At 44.7% G+C, this 18,687-nt stretch overlaps 2 protein-coding genes across 2 annotated transcripts in view; one reads left to right on the top strand and one right to left on the bottom strand.

The window, feature by feature from the left end:
* ppifb (peptidylprolyl isomerase Fb) overlaps nucleotides 1–1,440 on the top strand; it is a 4,733-nt gene extending 3,293 nt beyond the window's left edge. The window contains exons 5-6 of the mRNA XM_008298707.1: nucleotides 319–394; nucleotides 1,014–1,440. Of these exons, the coding sequence (XP_008296929.1) occupies nucleotides 319–394; nucleotides 1,014–1,149 (212 nt within the window). The 3' untranslated portion in view covers nucleotides 1,150–1,440. The remainder of the gene's footprint in view (nucleotides 1–318; nucleotides 395–1,013) is intronic.
* Nucleotides 1,441–2,052: 612 nt separating this feature from the next.
* Nucleotides 2,053–17,671, bottom strand: LOC103369865 (zinc finger CCHC domain-containing protein 24-like). Its single transcript, XM_008298706.1, has 4 exons — nucleotides 16,958–17,671; nucleotides 15,535–15,735; nucleotides 4,543–4,707; nucleotides 2,053–3,113 (listed from the first exon to the last, which is right to left on the bottom strand). Exons 1-4 carry the CDS (start codon nucleotides 17,165–17,167, stop codon nucleotides 3,000–3,002), a joined length of 690 nt encoding a protein of 229 aa, XP_008296928.1. The 5' UTR covers nucleotides 17,168–17,671; the 3' UTR covers nucleotides 2,053–2,999.
* Nucleotides 17,672–18,687: the final 1,016 nt, after the last annotated feature.

Here is an 18,687-nt window from a genome sequence, read left to right as displayed (position 1 = left end):
TTTTGTCAATTTCATCTTATTTCAGTGACTGAAGTTGTGTTTTCCTTCTTTAACGGGAGGCTATGAACACATGTGAGGACGCCTGAACCTTTACAAGAGGGTCACTGAAAAGATTTTTAGAAGGTCATGTCATGCCCGTGTGTCGCCAGCAGGTGGCAGCACGTTGCAAATGTGGCTCAAATAACCTGTGTGGTTTCCTGAAACTGGCCACTACATGTGAATGCACCAACTTTGTAACTGAAGCTCCATCATAACAATCTGTTGTGTAGATTTGTGAGTCGTTGTTTTGATCTGACTGAGTCTGTTACGCTGCTGCAGGTATCTTGTCGATGGCCAACGCTGGACCCGACACCAATGGATCCCAGTTCTTCATCTGCACCAGTAAAACAGAGTGGTACGTACCGACACGCATCATAAACATCAGAACAAGAGCTGATGATAGTTAAGCTATTATACATTTTAAATTCATAGAAACAGAAAGAATGTGAGTTCAGTGTATTTTACAACACGTAGAACTTTGTAATACCTGCTCTCAGTCCAGTTTGGTGTATTTTAAGTTGAGTATTGCTGCACATGTGCTTCATTACAGTGCAGGTTGTGCAGCAATTCAATCTTTACAGTCCAGTTACACCAAAGACTCTGCTCACGGGTTCTTTTTTCCTTTTTTAAAATAAATTTCCTCTTTTTAAATATCAGATCTGTTAAAGTTGCATCATGCTGTTAGTGTTCTGCTGGCTTGTAGACGGCCTTTTGTTGGTTATTTTATTTAAAAGTTATGGGTTTAGTTATGATTGAGATTCGTTGTTTTTCTCACCTTTCTGGAAACAAGAGTTTTGGTCAAAGCAGCAAATTCTTAAAAATGTTTTTGGCACGAAAGCAGAAAATTGCCAAGATTTGAATGACGTCCTAAAATATCAGAACAAGAGCAAAACCAGTGGCACAACTCAACAACACGCCTCCTCTGAACCCCAGCGGAGATCATCAGTATTAAAATAAACCTCGTCTTCATTCAGGCTGGATGGCAGACATGTTGTGTTTGGCAGCGTCAAGGAGGGAATGGACGTGGTCAGGAAAGTCGAGGCTTTCGGTTCACGGACCGGGCGGACCTCCAAGAGGATCACGATCACAGATTGCGGGGAGCTCCAGTAGACTCCATGTCGTGGTCTCGTCTCCTGCTGTAGCTTCAACAGAAAGAGACTCTCTGACGGCGCAGAGTTCTGCTGAAGACGCTCAGAACTCAGAACCTCACTCTTATTTTTGTAGGTTTAAACGGTGTTTTTTATTCAGGTAACGACGCACTTCACTGAGTCATGCTATAAAATGTGAACTTGTAAAGTAGAATTAACTTCTATCGTATTTCAACGGGAGCCGTACATTACGTGACGTACATTTCGGGGAACGGAGCATTTATTTGAAAAATAAAGAGTTTTTCTGGATTTGTGAGCTCGTCCTGCTGTTTTTATTTTACTTAGATGTCAAACCGTGACATGAGAAAGCCCCAAAAGAGACGTTCTGCATTTGAAAAAAACTAAAAACTGTCTGAAACAACGCAGTCGAAGGTGTGTGTCCGTGTTGGGAAAACGTTTGATGACATCAGTGTTCGGTCGTTCTTCCCGCCTCCTGCTTTCCTCATCAGCTTCAGTTGACTAATGATCTTATTCCACCGAGTATTTGTTCTGCTGAAGCCCGTCCAGACGGCTTATGGCCCACGTCGTCTGGTGTAGCTGCCTCTGAACGGGGAGATGTTTCTGTTCGTTTCGCATGGCGGCGTGCTGCAGGGTTGCCAGCAGCAGCGCATCAGAGGGCGTTGAAGCCAAATCTGATCTCGTTCACCGTCGGTAAAGTTTCCCAGATGCTCGACGACACTGAGAGACGCGTGGATTCTGATGTTTTCTGTTGTGGGGAGATAAAAATGTGTAACATCTGGATCAGCTAATGTTGAAGAGAGGCTGTGATGTTATCAGTTGTCGGCTACGCGGCGTTCCCAGAACCCCCCAGAACCACGGATGGATTCAAAAGCCACCGACGTCAAGACAGAGTCGCACCGGAGAACATGTTTAAATACATTTTAATGCAAAAACATTACAGGAGAAAGGGATCCATCTCATGGGTTACTCAGGTTAAGGCACATTAAACGGCGTTTCACTGCTCAGAAGGTGTTTCTGTCACAGCTCCAGTGAAAAACAGCCTCACACCCTCCATCCTTCACTGTCCTCGGTACATTCATGTGTTTATCCTGTTATTTTTTTGTCTCATGTTACATATGAGACATCATGACCCATAAAAAAAGCACTTTGGTGAGTTTTTTTTAGCACCGGGTGCCAAAACAGAACTGCTGTAATTTCCTCTATTAGAAAATAAAATGTCTCCACCGTAAAGTTTAAAAACTTGGGAATGAATCACAACAAACTGAAGCACATGGTATATAAAGACTACATGTTAGTTGGCTAATATATTCCTTCACAACGTATAATATTCAACAGAACAGTATGGCTTAAAAATATATTCAAAGTGATGTACCCACCAGAACTGATAATACAGAGAATAATGCAGATACACATTAATACTGCTCCTTAGTAAAGTCTTGCATATTTTATACAGAAAACAAAAAAAAAAACAGTTCATTTAAGTTATTTCTGAAATATACAAACATGTAAAAGAGAATCTTCATCTGTTGAGTTCCAACATGTTGAGAGAAGACGGACGCGGAGCTTCTTAATTCACAGTCGGTTCATCGTTAAGACGTAGAATGAAAGTTCACATGATGATAACTGAGCGACTAACAAGAACCCAGCAAGTGTAAAAAATCTAATCAGTTCTCCACTGAGACATATTGTAGAAACGTTCTGCCTCTTATGCTGAGAGTCACAGTGTCAGAGTAAACCGTTAGATGCTTTCCATTACAACTACGACTTATTATCATCTTGTTTTAGTAACTACAGTATAACCGTCCCTTCTTGACCAGACTTCTGAGGAGTGTTTAAGGCCGGCGCGGCGTGTTATTGCACACGGCGGCAGTAGTAGCCGAGGACTTTGCATTTTTCACACAGGTGTTGTGGATGTTCTTTGCTCTGGTCGGACACGTCCAGTCCGTCGGGCTTTTCCAGAGGTCTCTGAAAAAACAAGCAGAGATTGGTGACGCTTCAAACATCTCGGCTCGACCAGCTCTGACTCCTACAGCATAAGTTAGGGTGGTTTATAGAAGCATTTGTGACGTTTTAGGTGGATATATCAAATACTTTCCCATGTCTTTTTTTCTTTTACTTTTTTAAATTGCCCGTTGACCCATTTTCAGCATGTTTTTGTTTTTTTGCTAATTGAAATTTGAGGCCACGTTTCGATGGAAACACGTCAGAAACTCTTAAACATGATTTTCACTGGTATTTCTAGTCGAGCCATTGAGTCAAAATCTTCAAGTTTAGACGAGTAGATCAACTAGTCTGTGACTGTGGGGAAGCTGAATTTTTAAAAAAAGTAAAGCTGCAATGAAAAGTCCAATCTGCAGGCAAACATTTAAAAAAAATGGTGATGCAGACGTGAACTAGTGGTGTTTGTGAACCACGTGTACTTGCATGTAACAACTAAAAAAATGCCTGTATTTAAAATAAAAATAAAACTAAATCAGCTTGGTGTCTGTAGTAGTATGGGTGAAGATTTTGTGGGGAATCAGAGCGGATATGTTCCCCTCAGTATTTACAACACGGCAGACTTTTATTTTGAAAAACTGCTATAAGTCTGTTCTTATTCGTCTGTCTGGCGCACCTTTGTTTTCTGTTCAATCAGTGATGAAAGTTCAACAAAAATAGCTTTTTTAAAAAAACTTTTGTGATCAAGTTTTTCATATTAAAACTTGTGCTATATGTTCTGTTTCTAATTATTGGTACTTGCAGCTACACACGGTTCAGAAAACATCACCAGCTGACTTCTGCATGATGTTTATTTTGTTAATGTGAGCTCAATGATTGGACATATTCACGCTGGTCTACTTGTTCAGTATTGCAGATTCTGAATCAATGACAGGATGAGAGATAACTGTCAAAATTTCAGGCTTTTATTTTTAATAGTTCCTGACTTCCTGCTAACTCTTCATTTTGGCGCCGTGTATTTAGCGTATGTCTCCAGACAGGGTTAAATTTAAACCTGGTTCCTTTAAACAAGGATACTCAGTGCAATTAAGCTGCACAGAACCTAAGCTGTGATTTGTGAACCCGGGGATGAAGACATCTTTCCTGCCTCTCCTGCAGATACTCCGACCTGGACCAGCTCCTGACCTCCAGGGTCAAACTACAAGGGAGCGTACTGTAGCAGCATGTAGCCGCCGAGCATAAATTAGTTTACTGCCATGTTGTGTGCAGTGAAGCAGGGTTTTCCTGCAAGGCTTGGACTGCAGGAATTTGCTGAAAACAGTCAGTGGGGCACATTTAAAAACTTCCACAGGATCCATATGAACAGAATTAGACGTAGGGGGACGCCCTGCTAGCTGAGGGGGCCCCGAGGAGCCGGCCCAGCTTCCTGATGGTCTCTGTCCAGATGGACTCCTACCTGCTTGTGAGGGTAAACGTTGATGTGGCACTTGATACATTCTTGTCCCATGTTGGCCCAGGAGTTCCCGCTCATCCACTTCCTTTTGCATTTGGGGCATTTATATTCACCGAAGCACCTCTTCTTTCCCTGATACGGGGTCAGGCCTTCGCCTTTGGGCCGAGCCTGGGTGGAAAATTCAGATTTTTACACGTTATTGGCCTCACGTCTAAATGTGTAAACCTCAACAGCTCTGCAAACATTCTGGCTTTTGCCTGTCACCACCTCCTAACTGGGAGAGACCTATATGGTGTGTTTGGAGGGCGGCCAAGTCAGCGTGATGGGAGGAGGAGTGATAGCAGCCCTGTTGGTGGTCAGCACAGTCCAGCTTCGTCCCAGCGATGGGATGCGTTCTTTGATGCTTGATTAACTCTCCCAGTGATGAAACAACAAGCCTCACATCACAAACTAGTTTCAGAAGGACTGTGTTGATGCTACAGAAGCAAACGGAGACGTTTCAGTGTTTTGCTCCAAAGTGGTCCGACTATATTGGAATTGTTAGTCGTAATTTATTTGTTGGACAGAAAAGAAGGAGTCTCAGCTTTCCCATTAGAAATGAACTCCCTCCCTCCAGCTGTGATCCCAGGGGACCATAAAGGAGGCCCGGGCCTGTGGGGGGACCAATTGGAGAGGCCTCGCTGCTATAGGACAAATACCTCAGGCCCTCTGTCATCCCTCCCAGCTGGCCCCAGCCCACCAATCAGGACGCAGAGATCTTAGCGGGGAGGAAATAAAACCCAGATGAACTCTGCACTTTTGTAACATGACAAAAACCTAAACCCATCACTAAAAAATCATCTCGACAAGCCTGCTTTAAATTAGAAGCACCTCGGCTGAAAAGTAGGGCAAGTCGAAATTAAGAGTGAATCCACGCCACCGGAGGAGCTCGCATCCAGCTCTGTTTGGATTTCACAGCGGGAACACATGTCAGGTTGAAAACTTCTAACAGATCATTTTATTCATTTCCAGGACTACATGTGTTTAACAAAACATGTTTGAGGCTCCAGCAGCGCGAGGGCCACTGTGAAGCCTTCTGAGGCCTGTGTTTGCATCATTTAGCCACCATGAGGCACTGTGGGAGGTCAGTTTTGATGGCAGACTTGTTTCTCGAGCGCCTACGGGGAGAGCAGACGGATCATCATCTTCCTGAGGGAGGAAACAGCTTTCACTCTTCAGAACAAGTAAAACAAACTCTACCTAAGGCCTGGAGCCCACAGGGCAGCAAAGGGCATGGCACACTCCGGTGTTTCCACTGGTCCCTTCAAAGATGTCACACTGACAGCCGACAAATGAAACTCACACTTTTGACCTGACAGTGAACGGACAGGACAGTCTTGTGGGAAGCAGGAAAGTTTGAGTGTCGGCAGAAAAATGCACAAAAACCCCACCATCAGGCCATCTGCACACAGGACGCCTAATGGTAGCATCACGATAAAACTCCACATCATCACTTCTGCTGATTATTCAAAACAGCCACATTGACGCTGAAAACGATGACACGTGAAAGTTAAAACTGATTCGTCATGTTTCAGTTGGAACTCCAGGAATCAAGTCAATGAAAAACTCAAGTCACCATTATTTATATAAAACATTAAAAACAGAAGTTGAACCAAAGTGCCGTCCAACTCAGACATAAGCCCGACATTACAGATTTATGTAACGAATATTAACTTTACAGAAACACAGGGATTCGTTATGAGCAAGCACTTGGATAAAAACTCTCTTTTAACGGGTCGAACTGTCCAGCAGAACCAGTGAGGGCGGCAATCTGCCTCCACTGGTTAGGGTGAGGTGGAGAGAGGAGAGATGGGGTACAACAATCCATCCATTCATTATCTATACACCGCTCAATCCTCACTAGGGGGCGGAGCCTATCCCAGCTAACTCAGGGTGAAGGCAGGTTCACCTGGACAGGTAACCAGTCTATCACAGGGCTACACTTAGAGACAGACAACCAAGCACACTCACATTCACACCTACGGACAATTTACAATCACCAATTAACCTCAGCATGTTTCTGGACTGTGGGAGGAAGCCGGAGAACCCGGAGAGAACCCACGCTGCACGGGGAGAACATGGAGACTCCACGCAGGAAGATCCCGGGTGTCCTCACCGGGACGCCAACCGGCGACCTTCTAGCTGCGAGGCAACAGTGCTACCAACTGCCCCACCTTGCAGCCCGGTGCAACAACCCCACAGATAAAAACGTAGACCATCTACAGCCACGCTAGGCAATGCTTTTAACTAAATGCTAGCTCAAACTGCTAGCATGCTAATGTGCAGCACTTACAGCGTTTCGCCTGTTTTTCATCTCAGTTTTTAGTATCTTAGCACGCTAGCATTTGCTAGTTTGAGCTAAAGAAAAATCTGCTGAGGCAGACGGGATTCATTTATTACAGTTTATCCTGAGCAGGACATGACTGGTTGTTTTTATGCTCATCTAACTAACACCTGTAGGGACGTTACACTAAAAACTAAAAATGTCCTGATATGGTGCACCGCTGTGAGGAAATGAAGTCGGGGGGTAATCAGGACATCCTGTGGAGACCATGATCCCACATCTAATCTCAGTCTGTGTTCTCGTTGTTGAGACGTTTCTGTCTGGACCAAACTCCTTATAGCTCCTCTCGCACTGCAAAAACATGAAGGTGCAATGATCTGGACTTATTCAAAAGCTAGAGGTTTATGAGCACAATTACATGTTTTTATGTTGCACAGGAACAGAAATCAGTCAGAACTTTCCTCCAGAAACACATTCTTCACGTGTGATGGAAGAGCCCTGCGGCCCGCCGTGACATGTGAGAAACTGTTCTGCTTTAAGACAAACATACATTGAATTCATTTATTGTGTGTATTACAACACATCCCATCCCACAGTCGTAACTTATGTTGTGTAACTTGAATCGGCCCCAGAGTGCACCGAACGATGCGAAGCCAGATTTTCAGGCTGCAGCAGATAAGCTTGGCCCGGATCCTTTGCAGCCTAGTGAGAGAGGCCCAGGAGGTGGCTGCCTCCCTCTGCCATCATCTGGAAACCATCAGGATAAACAATGGACTACTCCAAATCCTCACCCCCGCCCGCCCTCCTTCCTCTCTCCCCCACTCCCATGCCCCCATGAGACGATGGTCCTGGAGAACACGGCAACACCGAGCCTACTGGACACCATGTGGTCAATTACTGCACACTAACAAACCCACATCTCTCTCTCTCTGGGTTTAATTCGTATCAGCCCCCCACAGCATCGGGGAGAAGCCCAGCTGTTACCAAAGCAAAACAACACATTAGTGCCTGGACTGGAACCCTCAGCTTTGGCTCTCCAGCGTTTCAAACACTCTGATGCTGACTTAAGTCATAGTTTTTTATTATCTTGTGAAATCAGTTAGCGTATCCAGGAAGGTTTGAAACAACAAACGACTGCACGAGTTTCCATTTTCCCTAAAGACAGAATAGATTTATTAAGAGGGCAACTGTTACTGTGAGCACAGAGAAGCAAACGAGCAGCTGATTAATTAGCAGCAGTAAAGGATTATTTGCTCAAATCAGTTATCCAGTAAAAATACCAAACAATCCCTGGTTACGGCCTTTTAAATGTGAAGGAATTACTGCTGTTTCTCTGTTTAATACTATTATAAAGTGAAGATCTTTGGCTTTATAGGACAAAATGTGTCATTTGAAGACTTCAGGCTCCACTGGATTCTAGTTTCTGCTGATTTTAAAGGAAACCAAACAAGTCTGTGGCATTAACACTTAAACTTATCAATAAAAAAGTGAGTCAGAATTCAGATTTTATGTTCTGATGACATCTTTTCAATACAAGGCAGAAACAGTTCAGGAAAGATTCAGACAGTCTGTGTTTACAGCAGCAATATTAAAGAAATCTGACATATTTAATGAAGTAAATGACAGTTTAAACATTCAGATAGAAACGTCTAATAAATAAAAGTCATTTTCTTTCTCTTTTACACCCTGGTGCTAATAGATCTAAACCATCCTGCCTTCTAATACTTGACTTGTCAACTTGGTATCTCAGTATAACGCTGACAGACAGGACGGGGAGGTCAGTTAATCACAGTTACTGCATATGAATCTGGGAACTAGCTGTTGTTTTATTCATGCACAGATGCTCTCTCTGTCGCTGCCTTTCCGGCTTGAACACGGTTTGAATGTGGACGAATCTTCTTTGCCAGCTTCAAACACAATGACGAGCACAAAGCACAAAGCAGCGATTTAAGAAAACAACACGCGAGACGTCCTCCGGCCAGCCGACGTCCTGCTCAACGGAGCTTCCTCTTCTCCAGAACAGATTAGAGCCAAACGCTCCGTTTACAGAAACATCAGAACCTCCGATGGTTCTTTAATGCAGATACAGCACGGAGCTGAAATGCTTCTATGCAGCAAATCTACAGATCATCTCAGATACTGACTGGATTAACCTTCAATCCAAAATAAACATGATTAGATACAAACAACTGGAGGCCAAAGACAGGAGGATTGTTTTTGTATTTTCTTGCACGGCTCTCCAGATTTCCAATCCATCATTTTTAGGAGCAAACAGAACCTTGAAACGAGCAGAATGATTCCCACGAACACACATTGACAGACGTTACACTCCTCTGCATCTATTTCACACACAGTATTGCTTTCATAGGAGGAGGATAAGCTACCAATGCGCTCTCTGCTCTGTCCAGAATCTGCCTGAGCTCCCTGTCAGCCTGATGACATATACAGCTGTAAACTGGCATTATGTTTCACAAAGCGTGAATGGCAGGGGCAGGTGGGCTGGCAGGCAAACAAGAAACGCAACAGGAAAATATTCTCTGGAACTGCAGCAGAGTCGGACTGAGGAAGGTGACATCTCATGACGGCAGTGTGGGAACCGGTAGGTACCGAGATCCAAATAATATACGACTAAAGATGTGATTGAAGCACAGTTAGAGACAAACTTTGTGATTGTAGTTCATTTTCCTCTGCTTCCCCTCAGACGTCACTGAAACTGGAAAGACTGTAATTTAAAATGGCCAAGTCCTCCAGGAAAACAAAAGTGACTTCACGCTGAAAGCATGCGATCGCACAAACGCCAACGCTCTGAAGCATATTTTCCTGTATGTTCATCAGGTTTGAGTGGATGACAGTGTTTATCAGAGGGAGCCTATCTAGCCCACATTCCAGGGTTTCCCTTCATCCTGCTCATCCTCCTCAGCAGATGTTTCAGCCAAAAGCAACAGAGCCGCATATTGTGGGCCGATAAGACGGTTATCAGCAGAGGAAACAAAAGGACCACAGCAGCAGTGATGAGACGCCGGTGCTGCTCGAGGTTCTCCAGGTACAGTGTGAAGTGTGTTATCCCACCTGGACGGAGGTACAGGGTCCAGCTCAACGCTTAAAAAACGTCTAAACCATGAAATCAGACTTCCTGTTATCGCTGCGTTACTTTAACTGATCCAAACACAGGCTCACACTGATGCATGTGCGTCCTGTGATCAACAAAGATATCATTCCTCCACCTCTAGAGCTCATAAGTGACTCAATAATTATGTTAACACTGCTGGACAAAAAAAACTCCCCATCTTAGAATTAGCCCCCACAACCAACTGTTTTCACACTGTGGTGTGACTTTGGATCAACCACATAAGATTTTCCATGTCACCTAGTCGGCTTTAGAGATGCTGGTCTGAAGGCTTTCTCTAACTTCTGACAGAGGTAAGCCAGCTGTTTCCTCCTGTTTCCAGGCAGCTAGGCTAACTGCTTCCTCACTGCATGTTCACTTTAAGATAAGATAAAACTTTATTGATCCCGAGAGGAAGTTCTTGAAAGGGCACATTTTTTAAGGGTTAGTATGAACAACTACATCAAAACTGTTAAGCCATGAATGGAAAAAAAAAAGAGGCTAAATCAGGACGTCAGGCTTTTTAACCTGATAGAAGAATCTTGTAGAAGCAAACCCTGAAGCATTTCTGGGAGAAGTTTGATGTCATGTGAAAGGCTGACCTCCCTGTTGTGTCTGTAAAGCTGCAGCTAGCTTAGCCTGACACAAAGACTTAGAACAGGAGCAGACAGGAAGTCCTGCTTTTTAACTCCTAAAACTGATCTCTTTGTATCAGAGTTAGATTTCGAGGAGATTTTTCATGACAATAATCCTTCAGAGCCTTAAAATGGATTAGATGTGCCTCTACGTCATTGCCTCCTTTAGGATGTGCAGCTCAAGCACACCAGCTCACTCACAACTCCGCTCAAACGCTGTGAAGCTACTCTATGCTGCACAAGGGCAAATAGATTCTCCAGCATGATGATCCAGAAAGTCCCACCCTGCAAGTTGACCCGATCGGTTCTTTCGTTACGTCGGAAACTCCAGAAGTCTGAATCTGTGTTTTTGTCATCGAGACGCTGCAGCTTCAGGATGAAAATGTTCAGCCACGACTGCTTATTTAGTTTAAAATACGTCTTGTGGGATGTAAAAAGCCTCATATGGGACCCATCTGCACGAAACCGTTGCGCCCTGGGCTATTGTGCGTAAACAAAAGCGGCATGTTGCTACCACATGACGCAAATCACGGGACAGGATTGGCTGGCAGTGACACATGGCTCACGAGTGCACACGTTGGTGTTACCGCTCACGCAGGCTGACGGTGTTTGACAGCGATCTGTAATGTTAAATGTTACCTACATGTAGAAAACAACTAAATGGACCAACCTAAGTAACAAACCCAACGTGTTAACGTAATCCAGGCTGTATCTGGGATATAGCCCAGGGTGCAATGTGACTGATTTCATGTAGATGGTCACATATGTTCATGTTAACATGGTAACAAAGGTAGATTTTCACCAGACGGGGCCTTTAACATGCTGAATCTTGTCTGTTTAATCCATACAAAAAAGAAGTGTTTGGTGTTGGACTGTTTCTTGGTTAAATGTCAAACTTGTCCTTCAGTGAGAAGTGACACATTAAGGATACTGAATCATGGGTGGTCGGAACTTAAGCAACTTAAAGCTAAAAATATCTTTGTTGACTTTCAAAGTACAAACATAAATCAAGGAATTCCTCCTTCAATCCCTGCAGCTAGCCAACGCTGCCCCGTCCCCGTGCTAACTAATCATCGAAGCAGACTTTTTCCCTTCATTCAAACATGATTAAACTGTAACTGTAAAGACATACACCCTCTTCCTGTGCTACCCACTGTTTCCAAAAACACGCGGTGGATGGAGTCGTCTCTGGGCAGCCGGCTCTTTAAAGGAGAGTCCGGTAGTAGCTTCTCTGCACAGACGGGGAGAAAGAGACGGCGATGCCTCCAGCCAAGCAGAGCCGCTCGAACAATACAGCCTGACTTCCTGACCTTTGGTTCCACAGCCCCTCTGCAGAAACAATGCTCTCCTTATTTATCCCAAGCCCTTCCCACCATACACCCATTTACTGTCAGCACTCTGTCACTTGTGTATTCTCCGTACAGTAACCGGGTCCAGCTACTTAATTGGCAAGACGTCATTAGAATGCTGCGACCCCGGGTTAGAGGGTGAAAGGTGCTCAGCGTGCACTCGCACACAAAAACTGGAAAGCAGCTTAAAAACAACACAGCTCATCTTAAGAAGTCTTATTTAATTGCAAGTTGGACACGCGGTGGTTTTCCTGCGCCCCGACATGCCGTGAGACATCAAAAGCGCTCCAGAAGTATGGATTTCAGCTGTCTGGAGCGAAAAATGCCTCAGATTCCAGCCAACAAGAACAAAAAGCAGTTTGTTCATTAGTTACAGCTTCAGGAGGACGTTGATCTCGGCTTCAGCTGAAGAGTCCTTTTGTGACAGCGACAGCTCCATAATCACCGCTTTGGGTCTGGAATATGAGCAACACATGATAAAATCTGACATCATCGTTCTGAAGCAGAGCGAGGACGGCCGAGAGCCAGGCGCAGAAATGGCTTCCAGATTTTGCACATTTTAAAGGGAGAGGCTGCGAAGAAGAATCGTAAATATCTCAGAGCAATGCTTTGACGTCTTAACCTCCTCGTGGAGCAAGTAACTCAACTCTCCACTATGCCGTCAACAGGATGTTTACCGCTGAGTACAGCATAGATAGTATATCGCATACCTTCAGGTTGGACCGCAACCCAAATGCATGGACTGGCACTTTGCCTTCTTCACTATGTTTCATCACCTGAGGCTTCTGTCGAGGTACCACATGCTTCTTTATCAAAGAAACAGATTTTTAAAGTTAAGATGGGCCCCATTCCACCTAAAAAAAAGGCTGTTAAAGGCCTCTCCCACTCCGCTGTACGCGTCTTCTCTCATCTTACTGAGCCGTGACAGTCTTTGATTCCTGCCCACTGCAGCTTCTGGGCAAACCAGTCGGCCACGAGAGCCTGAAACAAGCAGTCCAAGGAAAGTCATGGCTGCTAATAAGAGGGGGTACATCACGTCATAAAAAAGAGCTTTGAGATCATTCGTTTTGCAGTTTGCTGATTCCAAGGATGTGCTCAGTTTTTCTTGCGGTAACTTTGGTTACATCAAAGTTATTCAATCTTAAGGCTCAAATTACACCAGTGAGTGAAAACATTACGATGGCTCACAGACGAAGCAAATGAAGCAGATTATCTCGTAACAACGTCCCCGTCGGTTTGTTGATGCAGGATAAACAGGCGAGCGTGGACCTGAGCGACTCTGACAATCGGCCACATCGACGCGGCCGGTCGACGCGGTCGGAGCATCTTTGAACAGCAAAGCTTGTTGGGACAAACCACGAATTTCCTCCACAAAGGATGTGCATAGAAAAGTCTAACGCAAGACTTGTTCGTATGGTTTTTCCTACGTGTTACGAGACGCGTGATGAGTGAAGTAAGCAGTCGATGTTGAGCGTTTTCAGCTTGGAGCTACAGCGTATCGATGAGTCTAGAAATGAAGGGTTCAGACTTCCGGGGTCGTAAACCTTAGGAACCGATCTTGTGAACTGGCGGGTTGTGGCTTTCTGTAACACTATTCCTCTTTAGAATTGGTTTCCGGTTTTAACATGTTTAGCTGAATTACTTTCATACTACATCAGCACAGGTTTACAGTGTCGGAGCAGGATGGGAGGTGAGCAGAGGAGCCGTCTCTGCACATTCTCCAGGAGGTTTAGAGTTACATGTGAGCCATTTTGAGGCAGGAAGGGATTATTTTCATGGGAAAAAAAAAACTATATATGTCACTTACATACACAGAGTTTTTAGGGATTAACGCAACAACTGGAGGAAATGCTGGTGATGTCTTAGTGACGGTTATCTGGAGCTGCTGTGGAAGACCAGCAGCACATCAGGTCAGTGCTGGTCAGCGTTTCATCTCATCGGTCCGAGTGTCACCGTGTTGGTCGTAAAGTCTGAAGGTGCTTCATTTGAATGGAGAGCGTATTTCTGAAAGCAACGAACCGAATGTCACACCTACTTCTCGCAGCCACTGCCAGGTGTGCACAGATGTGAGGGTGTTAGCGGCTATAAACTCAATGCAGAATATTTTCTCCACATTCCTCACATTCCTGCAGGGTCTGCGTTCGAGGCCGAACAGCACCGATCAGCGCTGGCAGCGTGTGGAGGTGATGAGCTTTCAGAGAGAGAGCGATCTCAGGGCGGATTAGGATCTTGAGAATGAACGGACATTTCTGCTCATTGTTTTTGGTTTAGAGGAATGCTTTGCTGATATTGCCGATCCACAAAGAGTTAGATCAGGTGTTTCATATCTCAAATCAGAAATATGTGAGCTAGCCGGAGCATGCGGTTACCTTAGCTTAGCATGACGACCGTGCTGCCTGGCTCGGTGCAAACTTAACAAATCCTCCTACCAGCTCCGCTAAAGCTCACAAATGATATCTTATTTGTTTAATCACTGCAAAAATGTAAGTGTAAAACCAACAATTAAGGGCTGTGCGTCTTTGGACCGAGCCAGACTGGCTCTTTTCCCATTTCCAGTCTTTATGCAAAGATAAACTAACAGGCTGCCGGCTCCAGCAATCTTCTCATCGGCAGAAAAGCAAATGACTTACGGAGCAGGAATTCAGCAACACATCAAGAAATGAGGCTGTCTGTGCTGTAAAGCGAATGTTTTCGACACCGTTGCCAAATAATTGATCTCTTGAACCCACAACACGAATGTTTTAGATCATAACCCCACGATTATGAGGTCTGACACTTTAAAAAACTCTAACTTGGCTTTTGTATTGAATTTGGGCAAAACCTGAAAAGAGTGAAACTGTTGGATCACCCAGCGCTGAAATAATCAGAGGATGTTGCAGCTCTTACTTTAGGGGATCACCAAAAGCAGGAAGCAATTTGACTTTACAGGCTTCTTTTATATAATTGACCAGTAAAAAGTTTACCAGCTATTTGGATTTCTACTTTTTGCTGCCTTGCTTCTCGGACACATCCTGCCCATCAGTCATTTAATTATTTCCATTACACCTAACAAATGTCAGGCATTTCCCTCTGAACATGATCAATGGGGAAGCACAGCTGCACATAAAGCGGTGGTAATATTTCTTTCATGTTTGGAGTAGAGGTCGTGCCTAGTTCCACAGAGAAACCTATCATCTTTCATTAAGGCCCGGCTCCGAGATCCAATCTGGCATCTGCTGCTCATTACCAGCCTGCGGTGGTACATCTAATTCAAATATGTGCTGGGGAATCTATTTCACCCTGAAAAAACACAATACAAACACAATATTCTCACTTGAGATGTAGAGTTTAAATGCAGTTTAACTAAACCTCTGGTGAGCACCGACAAACGTGAGGAAGTTCTGTGGATTCGATGCGAGCCGTGTCACCGTGTTCGCTTTATGAATCTCGATTCTTTTTTTTTTCTCCTGACAGCACCTCGCACAAAACATTTTCATGCCTTTGACAGACAGCTCAAATGGCCCACACGCTGCACAGCTGTTTCGGTTTTAGTCTGGAGTAGATCTGCTCCTGGCAGATGTACGGCATCGCCGACCGGCTCACCTGAGGGCAGTCTTTGATGTAGTGGCCTTTGTTGAAGCAAAGGTGGCACAGGTAGTTGGGTGGCGGCCTTTTGCTGGGTTTGCGTGTCTCGGGGGACAGGGAGAGGTCCGAGAAGTGGTCCGCCAGGGAGCTCAGGCCATCCACGATGTTGTTGAGGGATCCGTAGGGGGAGGACCTCTTGTAGAAATTGTTGTTCAAGGCCTGTTGGAGAAAAACACTGATGATAAATTACTGGAGCCGTAAGAATGTAAAGGTTGAGACACACAGTGGAGACCTCCTCAGACTAAAGCAGGGCTGCAGCCGCTGATGAAATCCAGAAATATCACATTTCCACTGATGTAACGGAGAGAAAAAGAACCAGCAGAAATGTTTATTAATTTCCTATTTTGGTATACTGACCTATTGTTTCAGCTTTGCACAAAAGTGTCTCTCATGTCACTAAAACACTGACGGTTATTGTTGGCGCCCTCCAATGAAAGAGCATTTGACACGGGCTGCCAGTCCATCACCCTGATTGATTCTCCTGTTTGTCTCCGTGACAGTAGCCAACACTATTTGATTTCTGCAGATGTGCTGTCTTTACTGCGTTTGCTGTGCGAAACCAGTCGTGTCCATTTCCCGGTCGGAACAAAATGCCTTTGTCATGCATTCTTCCAACTGCTCCCGCTGGCACGACATAATCAGCGTCATTGTGCTGCTGGAGGAGATGGGTGCTTATGGCACCGCAGGGCCAACATGAAGAACAGGCTGCTGACACTGTCTGTTTACTCTGCGGGCATCACAAACAGAGGATTGTAATCAGATGCACACTGCAGCTGGGAATCTTCTGCATGAGACATTAAACCACTACATATCTGGCATGTGTGCAGTCAGTATATCATCCGAGCTGTCACATTTCTAAAGTTAAAAGCGGTTTTCTGAGTTAATATACGGCACTTGGTGGATTTAGAGGTCACAGCGTAAACAAAAGTGCTTAATTTCATTTTTTCTGCTTTTCTTCAGTAGGCCAGTGTTAAACTAAGCCACACCGAGCCCCACTGGGTTCACTCTGCCCCGAACCGTGCAGGGGCCAGCCGGGGCGAGCATTTTTTAAAAACCTTCTGAGAGGTCCTTCTCAGCCTCCTGTAGCTGCACACTGACACCAGAACAGTCTGAACACACTCAGGCACTATATCAGGGGTACAAAACACATATTCATATGCTGCCCTCTCACCACAGTGCGACCCAATGAAGGCATGCAGGTGAGGTTTACTGTATGGGCAACAAAAATAACCAAGAGTGAAATATGGGAGGATAAAATACATGGTGTTTCCGAGGGAGAAGGTTTTTTTTGGACACGCTGCAGACAAAGTGCAGCCTGAGGAGCCAAAGTGCCATGCAAAGTGTTAATCACGGTGCCCGCGGAACATCACATGCATTCTACCTCACTGCTCAGATGGAAGAAGTTGTTGAGATAGTTGTTGGAGCTCAGATCAGCTGCGCTGCGCTTGGAGCTGCTCACGTCCTGAGGAGAAGAGTCCGACTCCACTTTGAAGCCATCGAAAGCGCTGCTCGGCGTGTCTTGCAGGGACATGTAGACCCAGCTGAGCAGCTGTGCAGGCTGGTACACGCCGGTCTCTATAGCAGACATCATATTGTTTGAGGAGGACCGCGCGCCTCTTGGATCAGCACCGTCAGAACCGCCGGTTTTCCTGGACAACCCAACTTCTCCCAGTCATCCCCCTGCTCCGGCTGGCTGGATGTGAGCTCTGTGTTCACCTGAGGGCAGCCCTGGAGGTCCCCACTGACGGGACGGCGGGTCACGGGAGAGGGGGGGACGGAGGGCGCGCTGGAGGCTGGAGGCGCAGAGCTGCCGGAGTGCCAGCTGGAGGACTGAAGCAGCAGCGCGCCGGACAGGACGCGCTCTGCGTCACAGCCAATAGGAGGTCCAACATGAGTCTCTGACTTCTTCACATGTGGAGCTCCAGTTTGTCTCAGGTGGAATCTATTTGCACAGTTTGATGATCTAAAAATATAAATCCTCATAAAAAGCTACACAAATCGCCAACTATAACCTACTTGTTGTATTATTGTGTTTAGTTTGTAAAATGCATTTTTAAAAAAGTTAAACTTCACTAATAAAAAATCATCTTTCAGCTCCAGTGTATTCTGATTCCCATCCATCTGCTCATACAGCTGATGTGTGTTTAAACTGTCCTGACTAAAACCTGAATGGATGTGAAACACAGTGACTGTTACCAGAAGCCTCTGTATTTGCAGTTATACACTCTGGGGTTGAAATAAAGGAGAAACTAATGTGAAGTTTTATGTAAATTGATATGAAAGTAAGGCCATTAGATTAAGAGACAACGTGTGGTTTCCAGTGGGCCAGTAGACTGCTGCCATCTAGTGGTCTGGTGTTGGTACTGGCTGCAGTAACTCAGTAATGAGAAACTTTTGGCAACAGGTGAGTATTTTGCACATTTAAGATGCCATAACTAGTAGAGTGGTGGTTATTTCAAGGCTCAGCAGGAGGCATAGTGTTGCTCTTCTTTAGCCACCAACAATAACTTACCCTCTAAAAATAAAAGCCCTCAGGCCGTCATCACCATGTTATTGTTAAAATTAATATTTAAAGAGGTCACGTGACTCCGTATACTCAATATAATATAAAAAAAACACTGAAATATCCATTTTTTCCCCAAATTAGCCACATATTGCATCTGCTGAAGTTGCACATTTAAAGCAATATTCAGTTTTATCATAGAGTCATTTTTCAGTTAAAGGAAAGTAGCAGATGCACTTAAAAGACATTTTAATTTTTTAAAAAAAATCTTTCACTGGAGGAAACATTGGTATATTTTAAATTTTAATAAAAAGCAAAATCCTTTATGTCTCCCTTCCTCCCTGCAGTGAAAATAAGTTTTTAAAACTCCTGTTAACACTTGCATATATATTTTTTTAAACACTTGGAGACATATCATGAGCAACAGGAAGTCAGTGCTCCGGCTGATTGTTTTCATCTTCAAACTGCAGAGTTTTGATGACTTCTGATTCAAACCTAATTGAAACTTTCCGGTATAACAATAAGGAAGCGATCCTGTCAATAGGCAGGGTGGGGCTCTCTGGAGCACAAACAGAGTCCTGTTCAAACATGTGTGACTGAATGGCTCC

Source organism: Stegastes partitus, unplaced genomic scaffold (assembly GCF_000690725.1).
Source record: "Stegastes partitus isolate 25-593 unplaced genomic scaffold, Stegastes_partitus-1.0.2 Scaffold1342, whole genome shotgun sequence".
NCBI lineage: Eukaryota > Metazoa > Chordata > Actinopteri > Pomacentridae > Stegastes > Stegastes partitus.
The sequence above is the reverse complement of the archived record's forward strand: the minus strand, read 5'-3'. Positions and strand labels throughout refer to the sequence as shown.